This window comes from Colossoma macropomum, unplaced genomic scaffold (genome assembly GCF_904425465.1).
Source record: "Colossoma macropomum unplaced genomic scaffold, Colossoma_macropomum, whole genome shotgun sequence".
NCBI classification, from domain to species: domain Eukaryota; kingdom Metazoa; phylum Chordata; class Actinopteri; order Characiformes; family Serrasalmidae; genus Colossoma; species Colossoma macropomum.
The window spans coordinates 33,659,751-33,682,792 of NW_023494795.1; the positions used below are offsets into that span (position 1 = coordinate 33,659,751).

General features: G+C 38.0%; 1 protein-coding gene across 1 annotated transcript; it reads left to right on the forward strand.

Annotated features, from left to right (window-relative positions):
* The first annotated feature begins 4,565 nt into the window (after positions 1–4,565).
* On the forward strand, positions 4,566–20,942 carry dusp10 (dual specificity phosphatase 10). The gene is made up of 4 exons (XM_036582254.1): positions 4,566–5,996; positions 6,792–7,647; positions 15,772–16,140; positions 16,848–20,942. Exons 2-4 carry the CDS (start codon positions 6,846–6,848, stop codon positions 17,111–17,113), a joined length of 1,437 nt encoding a protein of 478 aa, XP_036438147.1. The 5' UTR covers positions 4,566–5,996; positions 6,792–6,845; the 3' UTR covers positions 17,114–20,942.
* Positions 20,943–23,042: the final 2,100 nt, after the last annotated feature.

Sequence of the window (23,042 nt, forward strand, 5' to 3'; positions counted from 1 at the left end):
TCATTAGATGATTCAGATTAAAAAAATTGTAATTGTAATTTTTAATTGTACATCACAATACTTGGTTCCCATCATCACCATTGCATCACAAACATCTGTGTGGTGTCTCTACAGTGCACAATTTCACATCAGTCTTCTCTGAATGACTTTACATCTCAATGATTGAATTAAGCAGACATTTTAAAAAATTGTGTACTTGATTAATCACTTAAGAAAATCAGTGATTAAGATTACCCTTTTGATAAATTAGCAGTGTTTATTTGGCAGGTTGCATGATAATGCAAACTGGTCTCCTTTACAGTTAGAGCCTGATTGACACATCCAATAATTTGTGTTATTAGCTGCATAGTTTTAGTTTCATAAATGTCTAACTGTGATGCCGTTTTCACAATTATTTCTGTCTTGTTAGGCTTTCTGCCAATTTCGAACAACCCAACCTTTTAAACATGGTAAATGTAAACTGTATGTTTCAGACAAATCCAAACAAATTCAATTTTATTTGTCGCAGCAGGACTGTCGTAGTGGTTTCACATGTTGATATATGACATTTGCGTTTGTATTAACACTGATGCCTTGCACTCACTCCCAAATTGAAAATCTTCTTGCATGACACTTGAGTCTTACAGTGGATAAATGGGCTGTAGTTTGCTGTCTTAAGCTACATTTTAACTGACGGTAAACGCTTTTTTACCTACTTGGATTTGTTTGACAATTAGACAAGTTTCAGTAGTTTGTTGAACTGAGCCAGTACACAAATGTGGTTTTAATCAGTAATTCAAACTTCTGGTTCAAGGTGCTGGTGTCCCTTCTGCAGTATACTTCTAAGCCAGATCAGATGCAAATCATATAGCAGGGGATGTGGAGGAAGAGAGATATATGGAGTTAAAATGAGTAAAAATAAAATGAAAAAATCCACAAGCGAAATATTGAGTATTAAAATGTCCAAAATTTGTTGCAAATACAAATAATCAAAAAGATTTCTACTAATTTTCACTCATTTTCACTCATTTTCACTCATTCTGTTATAAATTTACAACCCCAATTCCACAAAAGTTGGGAAACGGTGTAAAATGTAAATAAAAATAGAATGTAATGATTTACAAATTTTGTAGGACCATATTTTATTCACAGTACAACGTAGATCACATATCAGACATTTTACCATTTCATGAAAAACATTAACTCATTTAGAACTTGATGGCAGCAACGCATCTCAAAAAAGTTGGGACAGGGGCAACAAAAAGCTGGAAAAGTTGTGTAATGCTAAAAAACACACCTGGTGGTTATTCGGCAACAGGTCAGTAACATGATTGGGTATTAAAAGAGCCTCCCAGAGAGAGAGTCTTTCAGAAGTAAAGATGGGGAGGGGTTCACCACTTTGTGAAAGACTGCACAATAAAATAATGCAAGAATTCAAGAATATTGTTTCTCAACGTAAAATAGAAAATAACTTTTGCTTTTCATCATCTACGGCACACAGTATCATTAAAAGATTAAGAGAATCTGGAGAAATCTCTGTATGCAAAGAACAAAGCCTAAAACTAATATTGGCTGGCTGTGATCTTTGGGCACTCAGGTGGCACTGCATTAAAAACAGACAAGATTCTGTAGTGGAAATCACTGCATGGGCTCAGGAACGCTTCCAGAAATCATTGTCTGTGAAAACAGTTCGCTGTACAATCCACAAATGCAAGTTAAAGCTGTATCATGCAAAGAAGATGCCATATGTCATGTACGATTCAGAAACGCCGCTGTCTTCTCTGGGCCAAAGCTCATTTAAAATGGACTAAGGGGAAGTGGAAAAGTGTCCTGTGTTCTAATGAATCAAAATTTGAAATTCTTTTTGGAAATTATGGACACTGTCCTCCAGGCTAAAGACCTCTTGTTATTAGCACACAATTCAAAAGCCGGCACCCATGATGGTATAGGGGTGCATTAGTGCACATGGTATGGGTTTCTTGCACATTTGTGAAGGCACCATAAATGCTGAACGAAATCCAGACAGCATCTCTTTCTGGGAAGGTCTTGCGTATTTCAACAAGACAATGCTAAACCACATAGTGCATTCATCACAACAGCATGAGTCCGGGTGCCGAACTGGCCTGCCTGCAGTCCAGACCTTTCACCGACAGAAAACCTTTGGCACATCATGAAATGAAAAATCCGGCAAAGAAGACCCAGGACTGTTGAGCAGCTAGAATCCTACATCAGACAAGAATGGGACAACATTCCTCTCCCAAAACTCCAGCAATTGGTCTCCTCACTTCCCAGACGTTTACAGACTGATGTTAAAAGAAGAGGGGAGGCTACACAATGATAGACACGGCCCTGTCTCAACTTTTTTGAGATTCGTTGCTGCCATCAAGTTCTAAATGAGTTAATGTTTTTCATGAAATGCAAAAATGTCTCACTTTCAACATCTGATATGTGTTCTGTGTTCTATTGTGAATAGACTTGCAAACATGTACTTCTGGATCAACACATTTTATTGCACAGAAAAAGAAGCACAAGTATGCTGCACATCTCAAACAAGAAAGAGCAAATCAATTTTCACTTATTTCATTTTTTTCAAGTTATATCTATTATTTATAAGCATACCACGTGTCCAGGGTGTATCCTGCTTTACACCCAATGACAGCTGGGATAGGCTCCAGAACCCCCCCAAAAAACCAAAAGTTTTTCCCAAAGTTTAAACATGTTTATGAAGTTAGTGAAGTTAGTGACCAAGAACAGCCAGCTCGCCATCCAGTCAGAGGTGAGCAGTAATGCTAGCATCTGCTGCCCAAAACCCGTTTGCTGTAGAAAAAAGGAAACATACAGGTAAATTTTCTTTGCTATTTCAGTGAAATACATCCTTCTACTTTCTAAAAATTAAAGGGAAATTCTGGGCAAGTGATTAGAAACTATTTTAACCTTTCATTTTTAGCCATTTACCTCCATTTACCCTCATTCATTGAGGACTCGTGGGCACCGTCTAGCGTTCTGCAGTCATGTTTTTGATATATCGGGGAAATAGGCTAAACTGGCTCTGTTACCACTCTGTAATGTGTTCTGGGTTTCTCAAACGCTAGAGGGCACTCTCAAAAGAGTCCAAAATGAATGGGCTAAGATGGAACATAGCAAAATTATAGTTTATAAAAACATTTGTTATAAAATAATACATTTATTTCCTGAACACAGAACAGCATAAAACATTTCAACACCACTCTTTATTAATTTTGAGCGCTTTTGAACTCCAGTTATAGGCGTTTAAAATGGAGCCTTGTGTACAGTTATGACATCAGTGAGTGTGAGCAGCCATTGAGCTGTACAAAGTACATCCTTCTACTTTCTAAAATTTAAGGAAAATTCTGGGCGAGTGATTGGAAACTATTTTAACTTTTCATTTTTAGCCATTTTGCTACATTCACCCCCATTCATTGAGGACTCGTTCGTGGGCGCCCTCTGGTGTTTTGCTGCTCTGTTTTTGATATAACGGGGGAAGTAGGAAGAGGCCAGGCTCCTCTTAAACCAGCTCTGACTTCATTTCTATAGAACAGAAGGGCATGAGCCATGTTATTCATATTTTTTACAGTCATTGGGCAGTACGTCATTCCTGGCAGTAATCAGTGGTATTTTCCACTCTTCACTGTATTTAGCCAGTGCTACTACTTTATTTACCTTGACCCACAGCAACGTGGATTCAGTCAAATCCTTCAGTGATTTCCTGACCCAACGCACCTAATTCAGCTCATGAGGGGCTTGATAATCAGTTGATGAGCTAGATCAGGAGTTTTAAAGTAAGGAATAGTTGAGATCATGTGGAGCTGTAGGTTGCCAGAAGCAGGATTAAGAAACACTGATTTGACTGCTGCAAAACTCGCCTAGTTCGCCCTGAAGTGGACACTGCTAGGCTACTTAGCGCTAGCAACTGTAAACCCAAAAGATGAAACAGATTAGTTCATCAGCTATGTTAACCTAAAATACTTCAGTTTCCAAAATATATATAACAGAGTGACACAGGATCCTGAGCGTGTGCTGCATTAATGAATATGACAAACACTGCTCATAAGGGAGGACAGGCCAGTGCAATCATCTCTGGTAATACTACACTCAATACAGTGTTTGAGGCAGATTACAGCTCTTAGAGTGGGCATGGCCACATGTTCAGAAGACCTCTCACTCAAAATCAGTTGACCAATAGAGAGTGGAAGTGAACACCCTCTTCTAAGATCCACCCCCTGCTAAAAAACTGCCAAAAGTGAAAAGGAAATGAAAATTCAGGAGCAAAAGAGCTCTTCCAGAAGCAAAAACTATATTGGCAAAATCAGCAAATAGGCTGGCAAAATGAGTAATAAATTTATACCAAAATGAATGAAAATGAGTAGTAATCTTTTTGTCATTATTTGTATTTGCAACATATTTTGGACATTTTGATGCTTAATGTTTTGCTTGTGGATTTTATTATTTTATTTGAAACTTTGACTCAAATTGACACAAAATTAACTCCATAGAAATTTGCCTGTTGATCTAAACACAGTTATCGGTTACTCACTACCTGTCAGTCAGCACTATTTTTACAACTTATTCCCCTTAATTATAGATACCATAACTAAACCTTACCAAAGGATTTACTTTTACTGGCTTAAGTGGGTTCACTAATTATTCCGTAAAAGCATGATTTAGTGTCTAAGTACACTCCAAGTTGCAAAAAAGGAAGTGGTTTTAACTTCCCCTGTATCGTGGGTTGTAAATGCCATGCCACATGATGTCACTTTTTCCATGCACACATTCATGTAGATTTTTCTTGATTTTTAAAAGAAAAAGTGTACCCAAAGTCAAAATGTTACAACTATATTCCTAGAAGTTATATTCGTTTGTCGTAAGCTACATTCTGAGAACACTTTAACCACCTTTTTGCAGTCTCCTAGAGCCTGTACTTTTGGTCTATATGTTAAAAATGATTTTCAATAGAAAGCAAGAGAAAGGCTAATTTACAAGTATTAGTTATTGTCAATCGTAATCCTGGTGTTTTTGTGCTTTTTTGGTATGTTAGGCCTACAGCAGGGAAGACGTGCAGCTCTGAAACTTCACGGAATAACTGAGGTATAGACTGATCCAGTGTAACAGTTGGTTTAATGTGTGATTGTTTTGTATATTTTTATGATGGAAATTATGATCCACCTAGGCGAACATGTCACAACCCATGAATAAAGCAAATGTGTGTTATAGTCACATGGTGGTCTGTTCTCACTTTCCATCCATTAAAACCACTCACTGATGTGCTTCACTCATATTTCAGATAATATATTTATAGTATCGAGGGCAATAGGCCGATCCAAAGCACAGCTCAGTCCAGTGCTCATTCTCTGACCTTATTTATTGCTGATCTGATCACAGACTTGTTTTGCTTTGAATTCAGTGGGATTCTTATAGGCTGCTGAATCCAGACCAGGCCCCGTTTCCTCGCAGCAAATAGACGACCTGAATAGATTTTAGTTGTTCTGGGAAAACAAACTGGAAAGTCTTGTCTATTTTTTGCTATGACCCCCTCAACGCCGACCGCCCCCCTCTTTTTTTTCTTTGCAACTGTGGGTTAATGCTTGCGTTCCTCTTTCCTGGTTTGACCAAAGAGCATTTTGATTGGTTGTCAATGACATCACCCTCAGCCTCAATACACGGGACCCTCAGCATTGTTCAGTGAACAGCACTCAGAAAGCTGACTTTACACTCGTTCGCCCCCTCCCCCTTCTTTTTCTGGGTTGGTTTTGATGTCTACGGTTCCTCACCTTACCGAGTAAACTGATTGGCTCGTTTCAGTGTCACTCTGTCGTGCCACTTTAGCGGGCAGGGCTAACTCACACAATATCGTATCAGTTAGAGCGAGGCAGAAAGTGAAAATGTCGAGGAGCTAAGGTACAGGGGCTGGCTAAACGGTCTGTCAAGTGAAATTTCGAAGACACATCCCCCTGGACATCGACTGAGGAGACTTCAGCCTACGCACATAAACGCCAAAGGTAAGTTTGATATTCTGTATTTCGCTTTTTTTTCGTGTCAGAGCTGAGGGGCGAGGAAGTAGCCATTGGACAGTAGTGTAGGTAACAGTAGCCACGCTGAGTATTCAAGCACATCTGTTGTATAGTCCCACCCCTCGAATATTGCCTGTTTCGGAAATAGGCTGAGAAGTATATGTGATTTTTTATTACCGTGTCTGATATCTCACGTTACTCATTAAGTAGCTCTACCATTTTACTATACGAATAGAAAATATTACACACTATTACACACAGAAGGAGTTAGGGAACGCCTGCTCAATAGACAACTTTTTATTGATGGGCGCGCTCGTTTGTGAATTGACAAGTGGATTGTATACAAAATCCGCTTAATATGTTACTTTTTTCCTCACTATCCAAGTCATTAATGGCGATGTGTAAAGATGCAAGACGGTATTATATTCTCAGCACGTCCACATGCTGCGTTTGGTAGAGGGCTGTGTTGGTTTTCAGCGCAGCACCGCAGCTCAGCCTGAGCAGTTCTTCAATACGTAGTGAATGAGGAGAGCGTTACATTTGTCACAGCTGAAAAATCGCTTGTAGTATGAAGGGAGTAATCAGTACACCCGTAAAGGAAATGGCAGACGTTGACTCAACTGCAGTGCCTTATGATGCATATTTATAGTATCTTTTCCATAGGACTGGTCAAATGTGCAAAACTGCACTAGTTTTGATGTAAGTTCAGACCACAGCAGCTATTTATTTCCACACCACTTACTTTTCAACTTTTAATTGCCACACTTTTTTGCCTCATACCAGAGACTGAGTACCTGAGTTTTCTGCGGTCAGCGAGCCCTCCTCTGTGGTCTCCCCATGCCTCCATCTCCCCTCGACGACAGAATTGTGGTGGCGCTGCCAAGGCCTGTCCGACCTCAGGAACTCCATCTCCGCCTGGACACCAGCTACCTGGAAGCCACCGTGGGTGCCGTCGCCAAGACGACGGTGATCAGCAGCACCACCGTGGTGAAGATTCAGGCAACTAACCTCACGTATATGCCCTCATCCAGTGGCTCCACGCGCTCCTTGACGTGTGGATGCAGCAGTGCCAGCTGTTGCACGGTGACTACATACGAGAAAGACTCACAAACCCAGACCCAGACGCTGAGTCAGGTCAGCACAAGCAGCCCTAACTTGAGCTCTGCAGTCAGCTATGGTGGGCCCAGTGGTGTCTCCATGCCTGTGGTGGGGCCAAGTGAAACCTACAGTGCCCCAAGTCTCACCTCTAGCCCCCCCAGAGGAAGTGTACGGATCATTCACCCAAACGAACTGGCTCAAAAGATGACGCATTGCCCCATGGGCCATCTAGTGGGACCTGTGCCGGTGATCATCGACTGCAGGCCATTTATGGACTACAACAAGAGTCACATCCGAGGTGCCGTTCACATCAACTGCTCGGACAAAATCAGCCGTCGACGCCTCCAGCAGGGCAAGATCACTGTGCTGGACCTCATCTCTTGCCGCCAGAGTAAAGACTCCTTCAGGGGGATTTTTTCCAAAGAGATAGTTGTTTACGATGAGAGCACGGTAGACCCGGGCCGGCTGTCGCTTTCCCAACCCCTGCATGTAGTCCTGGAGTCTCTGCGTAGGGAGGGAAAGGATCCGATTGTTCTGAGAGGTGGGCTATTTTCAGTACAAAGTTTTATTTGCTAGGGGAGGGGGTGGGGGGTGCAGTTATAGGGACAATTCAGCATATTGGCAGTTAACACTTGTTCCTCCTAAAGAACACACAATACCATCTCATACTGATACTGATACACAACCCTGAGTATTAACTGATACCGATCTGCTATTTTGTACACAGACTAACTTTTAAAACAAACTTTTTTTAAATTGATGGGCATCTAAAAGTCCAGCACACAAAACTCTACTGCTCTACAGGACAAAATACATAGGCCACAGGAACATTTTTAAATTTAGTTAATTTCTTTTACAAAAAATATCACTTTACAGTGCCAATGTGTGCAAAACTACACTGTAAATACAGGAACTGTAATTCTTTTATGAAACTTGGCTAGCTACTTGTTTTTATGTTAGGCTACATGTTGCCAGTGTTATTTTCATGTGGCCTACCTTGTTTTTGGTTCTGTTGTGCTACAAGCAATTCTTTGATATTTCAGGCTTTATTTGTTATAGAATTAGATCGGATTTGCTCTGTTTTCCTCTGATATTCAATCCATTATTTTCTGCTGATATCGGCTTGAGCATGTTCCTGCTCAGCCAGAACGGTTTGAATTCATTTGTCACTTTTTGCCGTTTTGGATGCCATGTGAAGTTTATGAATTCAAAATATATAGAAACAGTTGGCTGGGTCTTCTTTAAAGCAAAGTTGGAACAATCTGTTTCGCGTTTGCTATTACATACATTTGTTAATTTTACTTTTGTTCATAAGAGTTGTTTCCATTCCAATAGGTACTAGAATTCTGATGTTGCCTTGAGGTGTTCATAGACCTGTCACAGTTACTACATAATTGCCTGATCACAATCATTTGAGATGATCAAAGTTGTCTTCCACAGTTCCACAATTATCTTTTCATAGTCATATGTTTACATCAAAACAAACTGCATGCAAAGTAAGGGCGTTTTCAGCATTTTGGTTGGGGCAAATGCATGTAATAAAAGAAAGCAGAAAATGCACTTATTGAGATATGTTATGGGTTTTACGATAACAAAAATTCGAATTTCTGGCACTATAACACCTTTAGTGGGCAGTGGTGAGTATTGCATGTTTATTTGAGCTCAAGCTGTGTGTGTCGTCAGTTGGGGAGAAGTACAGCTAGGAAGCAAGATAACTAATCAGCCAATTTGTCAACTTTAGGCATGTACTTTAACAGCATACAGTACTGAACAAAAAAGACAATTACTGTTATTTTCAGTTATTGATATGGCAACTAATTGTCATCTGAAATTTCATGATTGTGACGCCTGGTGTTCTTCTCAGCTTAAAAAAACTAGTAGTATAACAATACATGTCATATCGTTCAGTACAAGCCTCTGAATTCAGTATTATACATACAACAGACTTAGACTGGAGCAAATAAAGTGCTAGTTTTAAAATGATTATACTGCATGAAGTGTAATAAAAATAAAACAAGCAAGCCCACAATGAGTACGGGCCTTCTCTCCTCTGAAAATACTGGCTCCACTTCAAAATTGAGAGCAGGGGGGAAAAGCACTTATAAGTGAATATAAGAATATAATAAAATGTATAATTTAATAAATAATTAATAATATAGTTTGGGGCTACTATGTTAGCTCACGGCTAGCACATTGTTTTAAAATCCAATGCTTTCAGGATGTTGAGCACTCTAATAACTGGAAATAATATTAATATTAATTAGGAACGTTTTATTTTTATTGTACCGAAAAAATATGAAATTGAGACACCATCTTGCATTAAACTAAATTATGAATTTTGCTAATTGGTAAAACCCGTATTTAAAGACTATAAAAAATATAATAAATTAAATATCTTGAATATATTGTAGTCCAACTATAACTAGTGATTGTGCTCCAGCTTGTGAAGAGCTGACCTGCTGTTTCTGCTTTGAGCAAAGTGCTGATAATATCTTCAAATTGGAAAAAAAATCAAATATTGGATGGTTTCTTTAATGTCTGCCTGAGTAAAGGCCAGCTCGTTTAGGTAGCACCAGCATGCTCTTTTTTAAGGAGTGTCTAAATGCCCATGTGTCGTGATTGAGTATGTTCGGTTTTGCTTGTTTGTATCATGTAAGGCCCATGTGGCTCTATATTTTTCAGAAGGTCTACTAGAGAAATTTTAAGTGAACAGGCTGTGCTTTTAAGGCTTACATAGACACATGGAGCATTTGCAGCCCAAGTTTGCCTAGCCAGTTGGTAAAATTTTCACAGCCTTTAGGTGGTTGACTGTGCGTGCATGTATAGGAGAATGTCATCAGGCTGAGACTGGAGAGTGGACTGTGTTCAGTTGCACTTCACTTGCTGGTGAAGGAAGGCGATGTGTACAGTGATGAGTATTGAGTCTAGTGTTCCTCAGCAGCAGCTGTTTGTAAACATTGATCTCCCGTTAGCATTAAGCTGCTCATCTCATATCCTCTGCCATCCTATTCACATTTGGCTGGGGTGGAGAATGCTGAGTAGAGAGGCGTTTGCGTCTGTCAGTTTGCTGCTCGCCAAGCAACACACTGCGAGACCACTGTCAGGGCCTTCATGTGTTCACTCACGCGCAAACACACACGCTCTGTTCTTCAGGCTCCTTCTGTTCTGTCCCTTTACTCTCTTCTCACAGATCTCCTCACTTGCCTTCTTTTCTGTCTGTTAAACCTTTAACGACAAGGCAAATAGTATCTGTTTCTTCCTTTTAATCTGTCCTACACCTTTAACAACATAATTTCTCAATGTTGTTGTCACATCTACTTTGTGTAAAGAACATTTAACAAAGCAAAACATTTTTTTTGTTTCACAAACTACCATTATGAGTGAGCAAACATATCAATAGGAATATATACATCACCCTTCAGTCACCTTTTATTGTTACTCCAAAGAAACAACAAATGCAGTATGAGACTTTTTTATGCAGTGATCTTTTACAGAACAAGGGTCTAATTGTAATGAGTATATATGCTTGATTGTCTAACCTTAAAGTTAAAGAAACATCCGATACATTTACATTTAATATAAGGTCAGTCCTTACTAGAGAGAAAACATGCTGGTATCAGTGATATTGGATATCAATAGATATTGGATATTAATAGATATTATTGTAATAGATATAATAATAATAGATATAATTTATATGTATAGGCATAGGTATGAGTGAACAGAGACAGTGAGCTTTTCATGTCCCCGCTGAGGGGCTAACAGCATGTTGGGCAACTGAAATCAAAAGCCAGTTGGTACTTTCTTCGGTATGACTATGGGTGGTCATGACACATGTACACTCCACAGATTGTGTTTAGGAAAAGTCACTCGCTTTCTGCTGCTTTTCCTGTGTGGTAGCCACACTGCATGCATAAGTGAAGTTTTATGACAAAGTGAGAGCTCTCATCATTTTGTTATTCGTTTCATTAGCATAACATTATGGACAAACCTATGTTAATAATTTCTGATTGCTTAATCTGTAAACCTGTAAATTAGAAAAATGTAAAAATACAATAAAATTAGGGCTGCACAATAAATTGTATTTTCGTCATTATCATGACGTGTTTTTGCAATAAACACATAATTAATTAAAAGCTGCGATTACAGATCAAATTCCCTCATACACTCAGCTCCAGAGAGACGTCATTACATTGCTGACACAACACGTTAGAAGCCTAATGAGTGCTTCTCTGCACTAGGATTGAATCCTGCTCTTTCGTGTATGGGACAAGCAACTTAACCATTAGGCTAAACAGGCAATAAACAAAACATACATCACACACATCGCTCAACTCAAAAACTCCTCCATCCTGAACTACAAGTGTGTAAAAATGCATTAGAAATTGGGATTGTTCTCTCATCCAGTATTGTGTTAGTGTTTTAAGAGGCAGTAATGGCTACTGTCACAGCAAACGTATTTAATTTTATATATATAAATACACACACACACACACACACACACACACACACACACACACACACATATTTATATATATATATATACATATATATATATATATATATATATATATATATATATATATGTGTGTGTGTGTGTGTGTGTGGGTGGGAATCTCTAGGCACCTCATGATTCAATTCGATTACGATTCAGAGGGCTGCGATACGATTATATATACGATGATGTGGCAAGTGAACTAGAAGGCTCTCATTCACTGCTCTTGTTTGGAGCACATGAGACACTGGCTGCCACTCATCTGTAATAAAATGCGCTGTTAGGGTGATGTAAGATCCTGTGGCAATTGATGTCCATGCAGCACGTTACAGCTGTCCTACCCGTTTTCTTTAGTGATTTTATAACTTCAGTTTTAGTCTTGTTGTAGAGAGTGGGGATCGCTGTGTGGGGACATGTGCAACATAGCACGAAAGCCCTGTTTCGCAACAACTGAGAACTGGCGTGCAGACTGCAGGTCACCTAGCAACGCAGTCTCGCCTAGCTAGTCGCTAACAAAAAGGCAAAGAGAGAGATTTAAGACAAACATTTGGAGACGAATTGACTTATTCGCATTTATAAACACTGTAGTTGGTTTCCTGGTACGTTAAATCTGCAACGAAAGACTGTCAAACACTAAAAAGTTGCGAAGCTGAAGTCAGCTTCTCTGTAGAATTTTCCCGTTCCACTTTATATTGTGCCGTATTTACATTCGGCGCCTCAGTCAGAATTTAAGGTGGAACGGGAAAATTCAAACAAGATGGGAGATGGGAAGAAAGCAGCTACAGCTAAAGCTTAAAGCAGAGCAAAGTAAGTCTTTCGTTTATATTTTTTAGCCTATACTAGGACATTAACACATACTCAGACATATTGGACATGAAATGTTGTGGCTCCCGAAGTGGTTTGTTTTTTGTTGAAAGGACAAAATGGCTCTTCTTAACATTTGGGCTGTCGACTCTTGACCTAACCTAGCTTTTAACGCAGAGGGTGCCGGTCGGATTTCTTGCTCATCCAGTTGTGTTTTTGTTATGTGCACGTCACAGACTATCCGGGCGCAGCAGTTCCGCACTTCCAAGTTCCGCCTTTTGCGTTCCGTCAACATTACGTTATAAATAAAAATTTAGGAAATCGTTTTTTGACATTTGTGAATCGATTCAGAATCGTTCACGTTCCACATCGCGATGCATCTAAGAATCGATTCAATATATATGTACATCTTATATACTTGTTTATAATTATAATTAAAAAAAATTACAATTATAAGCTGGTGAGGTAATGATTTTTTAAATGTGTAATTTTGAATTTTAATTTTTTTTATTTTGCTTAAATTAGGACTTAGGTTAGATTTGTTTACACATTCAAAAAAGAAAAACCCAAAAAACGGTACTTGCACATCAGCATTCTGATATCTGACACCTTTGTCAAACATATATCATATAGCCCTAATTAAAATGTAGTATAAAACAGTAGTGGAATAGAGAAACCTTGGCCTGGGCAATAGAGTGATGTAATCGGATATCGACAGTGTTTGACAAGTAACTCGCTTAGATGCTTAGAAGGCAATAATTGCTGGGTCAGGGGAAAAAGATGACAGAAAACTAGGACTGATTTTACCTTAAAGAGCTTGCTAAATGATATTAAGTAATATGTACTAGGGGTTGCATGACGTTAGATTTTTTTGAAGTTGACAGTTATGTGATAAAAGTCGACATCGACTAATCGCTAATGATGTCATGAAAAAACCACAGGAGAAGGGAATGCTTTGCAACAGGAGACTTTAAAAATCACACTTTAAAAATCTGTAATGAAGCCAAACTCTAAAGGTCAGTAGAGTGTGACGTGCCCTATCCAACGAGTCCCAGTCACATTGCTAGCCATCAGGGAACTGCAGATACAGACCACAAAATCACTAGGCTCCTCACCTGTTGTCTTCTCTGAAAGGTCCATGTTGTTAGTGTCATAACCACATGATGAGTGACTAGTCAACATCAAGCTTAAACCATGATCACCAAGCAGTAAACTCGACAAGCTGACTAGTCGACGAGTCTGTGCAACCCCTAATATGTACACATAATGTTTTATTCACTTTCACTGTCTCTGCTGTGGGTTTCCCAAAGTGTGATTTATCAACTGAGAAAATTTGCAGCATTTTTCTTATAGCTTTAGAGTTTTGGTGATTCAAGTTTATGAAAACTATGAAAATGTGATACTTTGTATTTTTTCCAAAGGCATCTATGGTTGAATTCCAGAGTAAAACACCTTGGTCTTTTAATATGTAAAGCATGTGGGCATGGCTTTGGAAATCGCTGTCAATATGGTCGATAATTGCGATTTAAAAAATTTCAGAATATTTTTTTAAACAGAATACTAACCATTTCTTGGTGGAATAAAGATTGATTTAAGGCACATCACCCAGTAAACCAGTTATCTGAAAATTTGTTATCTTTTGTATATATTGGCTGGATTGTCTTTCCCGTTTTATTTAAATAAACTATGCATAAGGTTTCATAGTTAGGATAGACATCTTGAAAATAAAAAAGTGGAAGAAGTGAAACAGTATTTGCCATGTGGTGAGTGGTCTCTGTAGATCTGAGTATCTAGAATGCAAATTACATTACCTGACATAGAATGCTATTCAAACTGAAATTCAAATGAATGCAAATTTTTGGGGTAGTGAGTTGAGTCATCTCCATGAAGGACGGCTTAAAAACAACACATACTGAGAGATATTGCCATCACTTCATAAACAATATAAAAATCACTGTCCTTTACATATTTTCACTGATGAGTAGCTTTACGTGCTTGCCTGACAAACCTATAATTATGTGCCATTTTCAACATTCGGAGGTCTGTGTTTATAAACTATAGCCCTGACAGCTGACAGATAAAGTCAGTTTCAGATTGTTCACAAATATGAAATGGATGAATGAGGTTCATTTTCATTCTCACTGACTGTCAGCATAAGACGTATCATGTTTACTATATTTACTGTAACTGTTCAGTCTGGAAATTTTAGTATCTCATTTCTGCCATTTGAAAAAATAGTAAGTAAAAATACACACTCACACACACACACACACATCATCTAAACCGCTTATCCTTCTGGGTCGCAGGGGGTGCTGGAGCCTATCCCAGCTGTCATTGGGCAGAAGGCAGGATACATCCATGACAGGTTGCCAGTCCATATGTAATAATAACTGGTCATAAATTACATTGTCATAAATATTACTGAATATCTCAGACTGATGGTTTCTCATAATTATGATATACAATTCATAAATGAGAAAGTTTCTCATAATTATTTTATGTCTCAAAAATGAGAATGTTTCTCGTAATTATCTTAGTATTTCAATCAAATTCTAATACCACTATAATTGCCTAAACTTTTTTCGCAGTTTACATCGTATTATGTTTAGAAAAAAACACTACATTTATAAGATAATACATGTACATACATGTTAGATTTTTAACAGCAATATTGTGCTGGTGGTTATATATTTTGAGGTTTTGGGGGAAAAAAAACTTCCTGATGGCTCCTTGTGTAATAACAGTATTCTGGTCATGTCTTTGGTTCCCCATTTTTTTTTTTTATCACACTAGGTGGGAGACCCATTGTTTTCTAGATAGCACATTGAGTGTGAAAAGATAGCATTGCAACCTATACCCGTGACCTGTGAAAGTGCTCAGACCAGTAACACACAAATACAGCTGTGTAAACCTCAATTAAAATATGGGATCACAATGTGATACTCTCTGGTGTAAGTGCAACTTTAAAATGCAGTGACAACAGTAAATGCAGTATTTCAGAGATGATAATATTGTTTATGCTGTATTGCAGTATCTCTTATTATGGAGCCACCTGCTTAGTCATGTGCGATATTTATGGAACAGGCCGTGCATAACTTTAGAACTATAAAAGGAATTGTAGTAGGACTTAGTCTTTTAATTTAGTGGTGAAGTATTTTTGTTAATTTTTTTGTTTTAAGTGGTTTTTCACATTTTTTCAAGTATCAACAAACAGTTCATCCTTGTTGAACAGAAAAATGTTTTATTGGCCAGTAAATATTACTTAATTGGTAATTGCCATAAAACAAAAATCTCTCAAATTTAACCTCCCCATTGAAACATCATCCCAGATCTTACAAATCCTAACAGACATTCTTTGTGTTGCAGGAGGCCTCAGCAGTTTCAGACAGGGCCATGAAGACCTATGTGAGCACTCCCTCCACCTGCAGGAGGGCCAGGATGCTGGGGCTGCTGTTGGCCTGTCGGGGGCACTACCTCACTCCTTGCCCTCTACCCCTGACATTGAGAACGCAGAGCTAACACCCATCTTGCCCTTTCTGTTCCTGGGCAATGAACGTGATGCACAGGACCTCGACCAAATGCAGAGGATGAACATTGGCTACATCCTAAATGTCACCACTCACCTCCCACTCTACCACTATGACCTAGGCCTCTTCAATTACAAGCGCTTACCCGCCACCGACAGCAACAAGCAGAACCTGCGCCAGTACTTCGAAGAAGCCTTTGAATTTATAGGTACAGTACACTCAGAATTGATTAATCACTTCAGTGTTAATTGTTTTTAAATTCCTTTTAAACACAGTAATCTTTGTCAATTTTGTCAGTTTTTGATGCTTTCATCCCTGCAGGATTGTGTCTGTGCAAAAATTAAAAAAAGTGGAGTTTTAAAAAATGAATAAAAAAGGACTGTGTTGTGTCTAAAAGCCTAGAGGCTGTGTGGGCTGTAGCGTCCCAACATTGCCTAATATAATGACAGAGGTCATCTACCTAGTTTTCCTTTATACTTAAATTAAACATTCTCTCCAAATAAAATAATCTGTTTTTCTTTCTACAATAATGTTAGCCCTTAAAAGTCGAGAGTTTTTATTATTTTTGTTTTGCTATGCTATTCACATATGAGTGCATAAGTACATAATTAATTACACAATAATTTTTGCATTAAATTACATTTACATTCAAGGTTTAGTTAAATGACAAAACGTGGCAAATGCAAAGGATTGTTTTTCTTTCAGCAAAACAACTTTGAAATTCAAATCAGTGCCTCCTTTTCTACTTATGAACACAAATGCAGTGTTGATTAAAAGTTTGGAATCTGGACGTCCCAACAGAATTCTCAGTTTTTTTAATGAGCTACAAGAGAAATAATCTATCTAATACAACATGCTTTGTTTGTTTCTGGCGATAAGTGCATTAAAGCTTTGTGTTGTTTTCTGTCGCAACAGAGGAGGCTCACCAGGCAGGCAAGGGGCTGCTCATTCACTGCCAGGCTGGTGTTTCACGCTCTGCCACCATTGTCATTGCATACCTGATGAAACACACTTGGATGACCATGACGGATGCCTACAAGTTTGTCAAAACGCGACGCCCCATTATCTCGCCCAACCTCAACTTCATGGGCCAGCTTCTGGAGTTTGAGGAGGACCTCAATAATGGCATCACTCCTCGCATACTCACCCCCAGGCTTATTGGAGTGGAAACCATAGTGTAGGAAGCTTGTTTGTGCGCTAGGAGTGTGTTCTCCTTCACAGCATTTTTAAGCTAAAGATGGGTTTAGAAGAATCTTTTTGGTTTACCTAGTGGTCACACCTGGATTCCAAAGCCCTGTGTCTTGCTTCATTACCATTAAAGAAATTGGCCTCTTTTCAAGAGGACTCCCTTAAAAACATTGTAGATGGAGGATGATGGAGAGTAGGGGAAAATGCTCATATCTGTAGAACGGCTGTCTGTTAGTTGGATGCAAGCTTCAAGAAGCAAGATGTTTGTACTTGAGCATGGATGTTGGTACACAAAGAAAACGCATGAACATTATTTTTTCCATAATCATTTTTGTTTTTGGCACGTTCTACCCTCTCTATGATTGGAGAGAAACACTGTGCTATGCCTATACTGTGTCTATCAGCTGCTGGTGCTGGTCAAGTTCTAAGCAAAACCTGGCCTTTTGCTTGTCAGAAAAGATTAAGACTTGTTTGGTGTGTTATGTTCTTATTCTATTTTTATACAGGAGTTGACCATGATGAGCCTTCAGTGGCTATACTGTGCAATAATTTCTGAGTGGAATGCAATGGGGCTTAATCTGTATATATAGGTGATGGCAAATACTTTTGCAGCTGTGTATTTAAAACATTTAATATATTTTTTGGTTGATAATATGTTTATCATTGTTTTCATTTCAGGTCAGCTGAAATGTTATGCCCATGTATCATACTAAAATCACGTCATTTTATTTTTTGATATAAATTCCTGAAAGCTGTCAAATCTGTGTGTGCTTATGTTCCAGTCACTTTATTTTATCATCATCATTATTTCTGTTTTACTGGTCCCAGACATGTACCCATAAAGCAAGTTATTTAAAAAAAATATTCAAGGCATATTTATTAGCATTTAAGTGTAGTCCTATTGTACTGTTGATTGCTAGCAACCATATATTGTACTTTTGGATTATGTACAGTACTGTGGAAAAAAAAATGGGCAAAGCGCAAAAAGGCAAAATATTAAGCTTTTAATTGTCTTAGCAACAAAGCACTGGTCAACAAATTAGCAAGAATAAAATAGATAAAGTAACTTAGTATGAAATAGATTTTCCCTTTGCTTTTTTAAAATGTCTTGTGGGTAAACTTGCAGACAACTTTTTACAGAAAGAAGAGTCAGTATTGTTCCACTCAGCACTGATGGCTTCAAACAGTGGAAAAACATTGCCATAGCTATTTTGTGTATAATGTATTCCACCAAATATTCTCTATAGGGTTTAAATCTGACCAGGCCAAAACCATCAACAAAAACCATTAATATTTTGGGCTTGGCCCGTATATATATATATATATATTTTTTTTTTTACGTGGGGGTGTTAACACACCATATGCATCTTGATTGTCCACCCAATTTTAAAATTCATCTATTTTTCTTTTCCATCTTTGTGTGTATGGGTGTAAGAGAGTGCTAGAGAGAGAGAGAGAATTAAAGGTAACAGTATGTTATTACATAATTCTCTCTTTTTTTCTGCTCCACTGACTTACTGTGTTATAACATGAGCCAACTGAAATGCTCTGACATGACCTCATACTGGGTAAACAGCCTAAAAATGAAACAAGATTACTATAAAGGACACAGATTAGTTTAAATGATTGCTAAATAGTGGATGCAAAATATTGTTTTTGGCATTTATCTCTAAGACTAAGTTAAGCAAGCTTTTCCACACACAATAAACTAATGCTGTCACCCAAGAGTGATAATAGTGCCTCTATTGATGCCTTAACTTATCACGCACATTTTTTGGACTTCTTCAGTATATAATGAGCTAACAAGAAATTAGCTAATCCTGTTTTTTAGTGGACACAGCACCTTCCGCATCTCTGCAGTGCTACTGTGTTCAGTTGATTTAAACTAGTTAGTAATATTCAAAATGGTGTGCTTTTACCACTAGAAACATGGTTATAAGTCATTTGAAATTACTTTAGTTGGGAAGTACGGGTGTTCTGTGAAGTAAGATCTTGGCCTTGTCCATTATATTTAAATGCAAAGTGCACAAGAGAACACTTTATTATTCTTGACATGTGCGAACTCTTCCCTCTGTGAAAAAGAGGGATTTTATGAATATTTCATTTTATAATTCAACTATACACAACTATACTCTCTCTCTCCCCAGTAACTATGTAATTTTCAGAAGAGCTGTTTATTCAGAGCTATTTAACTGCTTTCACTGATATATACCTAGCACAATACGATGTATATTAATGTCTATCCACATTTTGAACTTTTTATTCAAAACAAAGTTGTATATGAAGACAGTTAAGTCTCTAATATTTCAACTGAAATTGTAACTGTAACAGTGTTTACTAACTCCAGTCTAGTAGTCCACCAGCACTGCAGTTTTTTGTTTTTCCTGCACCCGAGTCACCTCATTAGCTAATGTCCTTGTACTCCTTGCACTGCATCACGTGTGTTAGAGAAGAAAAAATACAAAACAGTGGAGTGTGGGAGGCCTTTGAGGACAGAACTATAATGGAAGAAAACTGAACTATAGAAAATCCTCCCCCCCTTTTTCAAAAGTGTTATTATTTCTGAAGAGAATAGAGTTTAACCAGAGAAATGCTTAATGTGAGTGTTTATTATAAATAATCTTCAAAACTACCCAATAATTACAAGATCATATTCTTTAAATTACAGATATTCTAATACTAAGCATAGTAATTAAACATAGGTCTAAGGGTGTGACAATGTCAATACAGCATCGACAAAAAAGAACATTTGAAACATTGTATCAAACTTAAAAGATGTATCACTGATGCGCCCCTTGGATCTCTCATGTAACTGTTTTTTTGTGGAAACCACTGTCACTGATCAAAACTAATAATCTGGGTGTATTGTAACATAGTAAAGTGTTTGTGACTTCTCAGGCTTATTTTGTTTTCAGGCTAATTTTGTAACCAATCTGAGCCAGATCAGTATAATTAGAGCTCATAACAATTAAAATATTGAAAATAAAATCAAATTTTGACCTCAAAATTAAAAATCTTAAAGAACTCGAAAATACGTGTATTGTTACGCCCCGTGTAGGACTGTGTTGTTATAAAACAAGAGACATACTAAGCGTAGGATTGTGTTGATGTTATTGGTATGCATACAGTAAGCGATGCTATTTGGTGGTTCGTTCTACTGTCAGAAATGAATAGAAAAGCACTGTAACTCATTTTTGTCTTCCCTTTTTTGATTTCAAAGGAATTTTTACCTCCCTTATAAAATGAACTGTATTGCTAATAAACTTAATAATAGGTATATGCAAAGCACATTTATTATGTTCCAATATACTGTACAGCTTCTGAGCTTTTCTGTAAAACATATTCCTCTATTGAAGCAAGATGTAACTTACATTCTGTGTCATTGGATTTTGTCAGCTTGTTTATGTACTCTGTTAACTTGATTTGAGATTTGTAAGAGTTTGTAAGACTCAGAACAAAAGAGCAAAAGATATGTGTCATGTTCATCACACTCGCACACATATGTACTATAGTAATGTGCCTGTAGTCAGATGTGTTAGATATGTATTTGTCACTTTCTGTCAATGCATTAGATTACATCTGTTGTTATCATTTAGGCATAATTTTGCACTGACTGAAAAAAAGAATGATAAAACAGCGGCGTTTATTTTTCATCTACAAAGGTGCTATTGTAATGGAGGCCTTCCACACCTTTTTGCATGATCTGCTCTGGTACAGTATTTACCTTTCCCATTTATCCAAGCCCTTTCCCTAAATATAAAGGTGAAAACACTGTAATTTTCTAATGTGGGATTTGGAAATAAACAAACAAAAATGTTTTAATGGATTTTTGTTTTTACTAAGGGTAGTAGGATCTGAGGTCATCTTTGGCTTATGGTTCTGTCTGAAATGGATGCTTAGTGGGTGCTCTTGATGTTTTTTTTTCCCTGTTGTCTGTATGTTATCGTCAAAGGAAATGCAGCAGAGACGGCCAGGACATCCCACATGATTAGGATTAAGGTTCATGAATGTGTTGCTGAAGGAGTGACACTCATACCTAAGCCATAGCCAATGAATCTTCCATGAGTTATTTAGTGGCAGGTGCTGGACCCCGTGTCATTTTGCTGCTGGTCATATGGGTTACATTTACCCAAGGCCTGTGGGCCTGTGTGCTACTCTGTGTCTGTGGTTTAGGGGAGTTAGAATGGGTGCTGCATGGAGGGAGGATGACTCTCGCGACGGTCAGATTCTCTCCATAGGAACAGATCCCAAAAATAGTTTTTGTGTTGTTTCTAATTAGGACTGATGAGAGGCCCGCCTCATTAATCCTATCCTATCAACACTTAGCAGACCCACAGCACCAGAATAGCCATGAGCTTAGCACTGCTGCACGTGCCCTTGGGACCTGCATCATGGACGTATTAGGCAAAGCAGCCACTGACAACACACAGCATAGGGTCCAGGCCACACACACACACACACACACACACACACACACACACACACACACACACACACACACACATACAAATTCATTGGCACTTATACAGGGCCAGGGAATTCTTTCATGACCACTGACACAGATTGTCTTATAAGCATAAAAATAATCGTGAACAAAGACGCATAAATATAAACATGAATCTCATTAAACATGAACAAAATATTTATACTGTGCAGTCTGCAGATAACTATAAAGTGACACAGTTCTTGTTGTTTTGGCTCTGTACTATGAATGACTATGAGGTTGAAATATAGATTATCCACTTTAATACATTTAATAAAAAGAGCTCTAAAATATCCAGTCTTTATGTAAGTTAGAATACAACTCCAACTCCAAAAAAACGTTGGGACAGTATATGAAATGCTAATAAAACAGAAAGCACTAATTACTAAATTCTGTTTGAACTGTCTTACATTGAAAACAGTAGAAAACCACAATATTTTATATTTTACCTTATTCATTTATTTGATTTTTGTAAATATATGCTCATTCCAAATTTGATGTCTGCAACAAATTCCAAAAAAGTGGAATGGAAGCATGTTTACCACCATGTTACCTTCCCCTCTGAAAACATTTAATAAACATTTGAGGCCTAAAGGCACCAATTAATCCAGTTTTAAAAAGCAGATTTTTTGCCGTTCTTTAGTTATACAAGTTTTCAGCTGTGCAACTGTATGGGGCCTGCATTGTCATATTTTGCAGTTCATAATGCACCACACATTTTCACTAGGAGACAGGCAGCCATTCTTGCACCCGCACTCCTTGATTATGCAGCAATGATGTTATAACGTGCAGGAAGTGACTTACTGTTGTCATGTTGTTATAAGCATAGGTGTCCCTGAAACAAATAGCATATGGAAGGCATATGTTGTTCCAAAACATGCTCAGCATTAATGGTGAATTAATGCTTTTACAGATGTGCAGGTTTCCCACCAACACACCCCTGTACCATGATTGAGCTTGGCTTTTGAACTTTACGCTGGTAACAATCTGGATGCTCCTTTACTTCTTTGGCCCAGAGAACACAATGTCAATTATTTCCATAAACAACTATGGTTTTCAGCTTTTCCCTTTACGCACTGAATTCCCTGAATTTTTTGATATTATGCACGGTAGAGGGTGAAATACCTAAAAGCCTTGCAATCCCAGGCCGAGAAATGTTATAGTGGCAATAAGCTCATTTAAACTCTCAATAACTGTTCATAGCTACTATACAGGATTCTATGGTACACCCTTGCACTGATCTTGCTTGATGCCCATTCCTAGGTAGAGCGGCTGGCTGGATCTGGCTGAATGGACTTTCCAAGTCTTCAAAAACCCCTTTTAACCCTTTCCAGTCTTATGAGCTTTAACAGCTTTTTTTCTAAGATGGTCTGAAATCACATTGCACTCAAATAGAATTCTGATTTAAGAAGCAATACCCAAAATGTACTGTATTTATT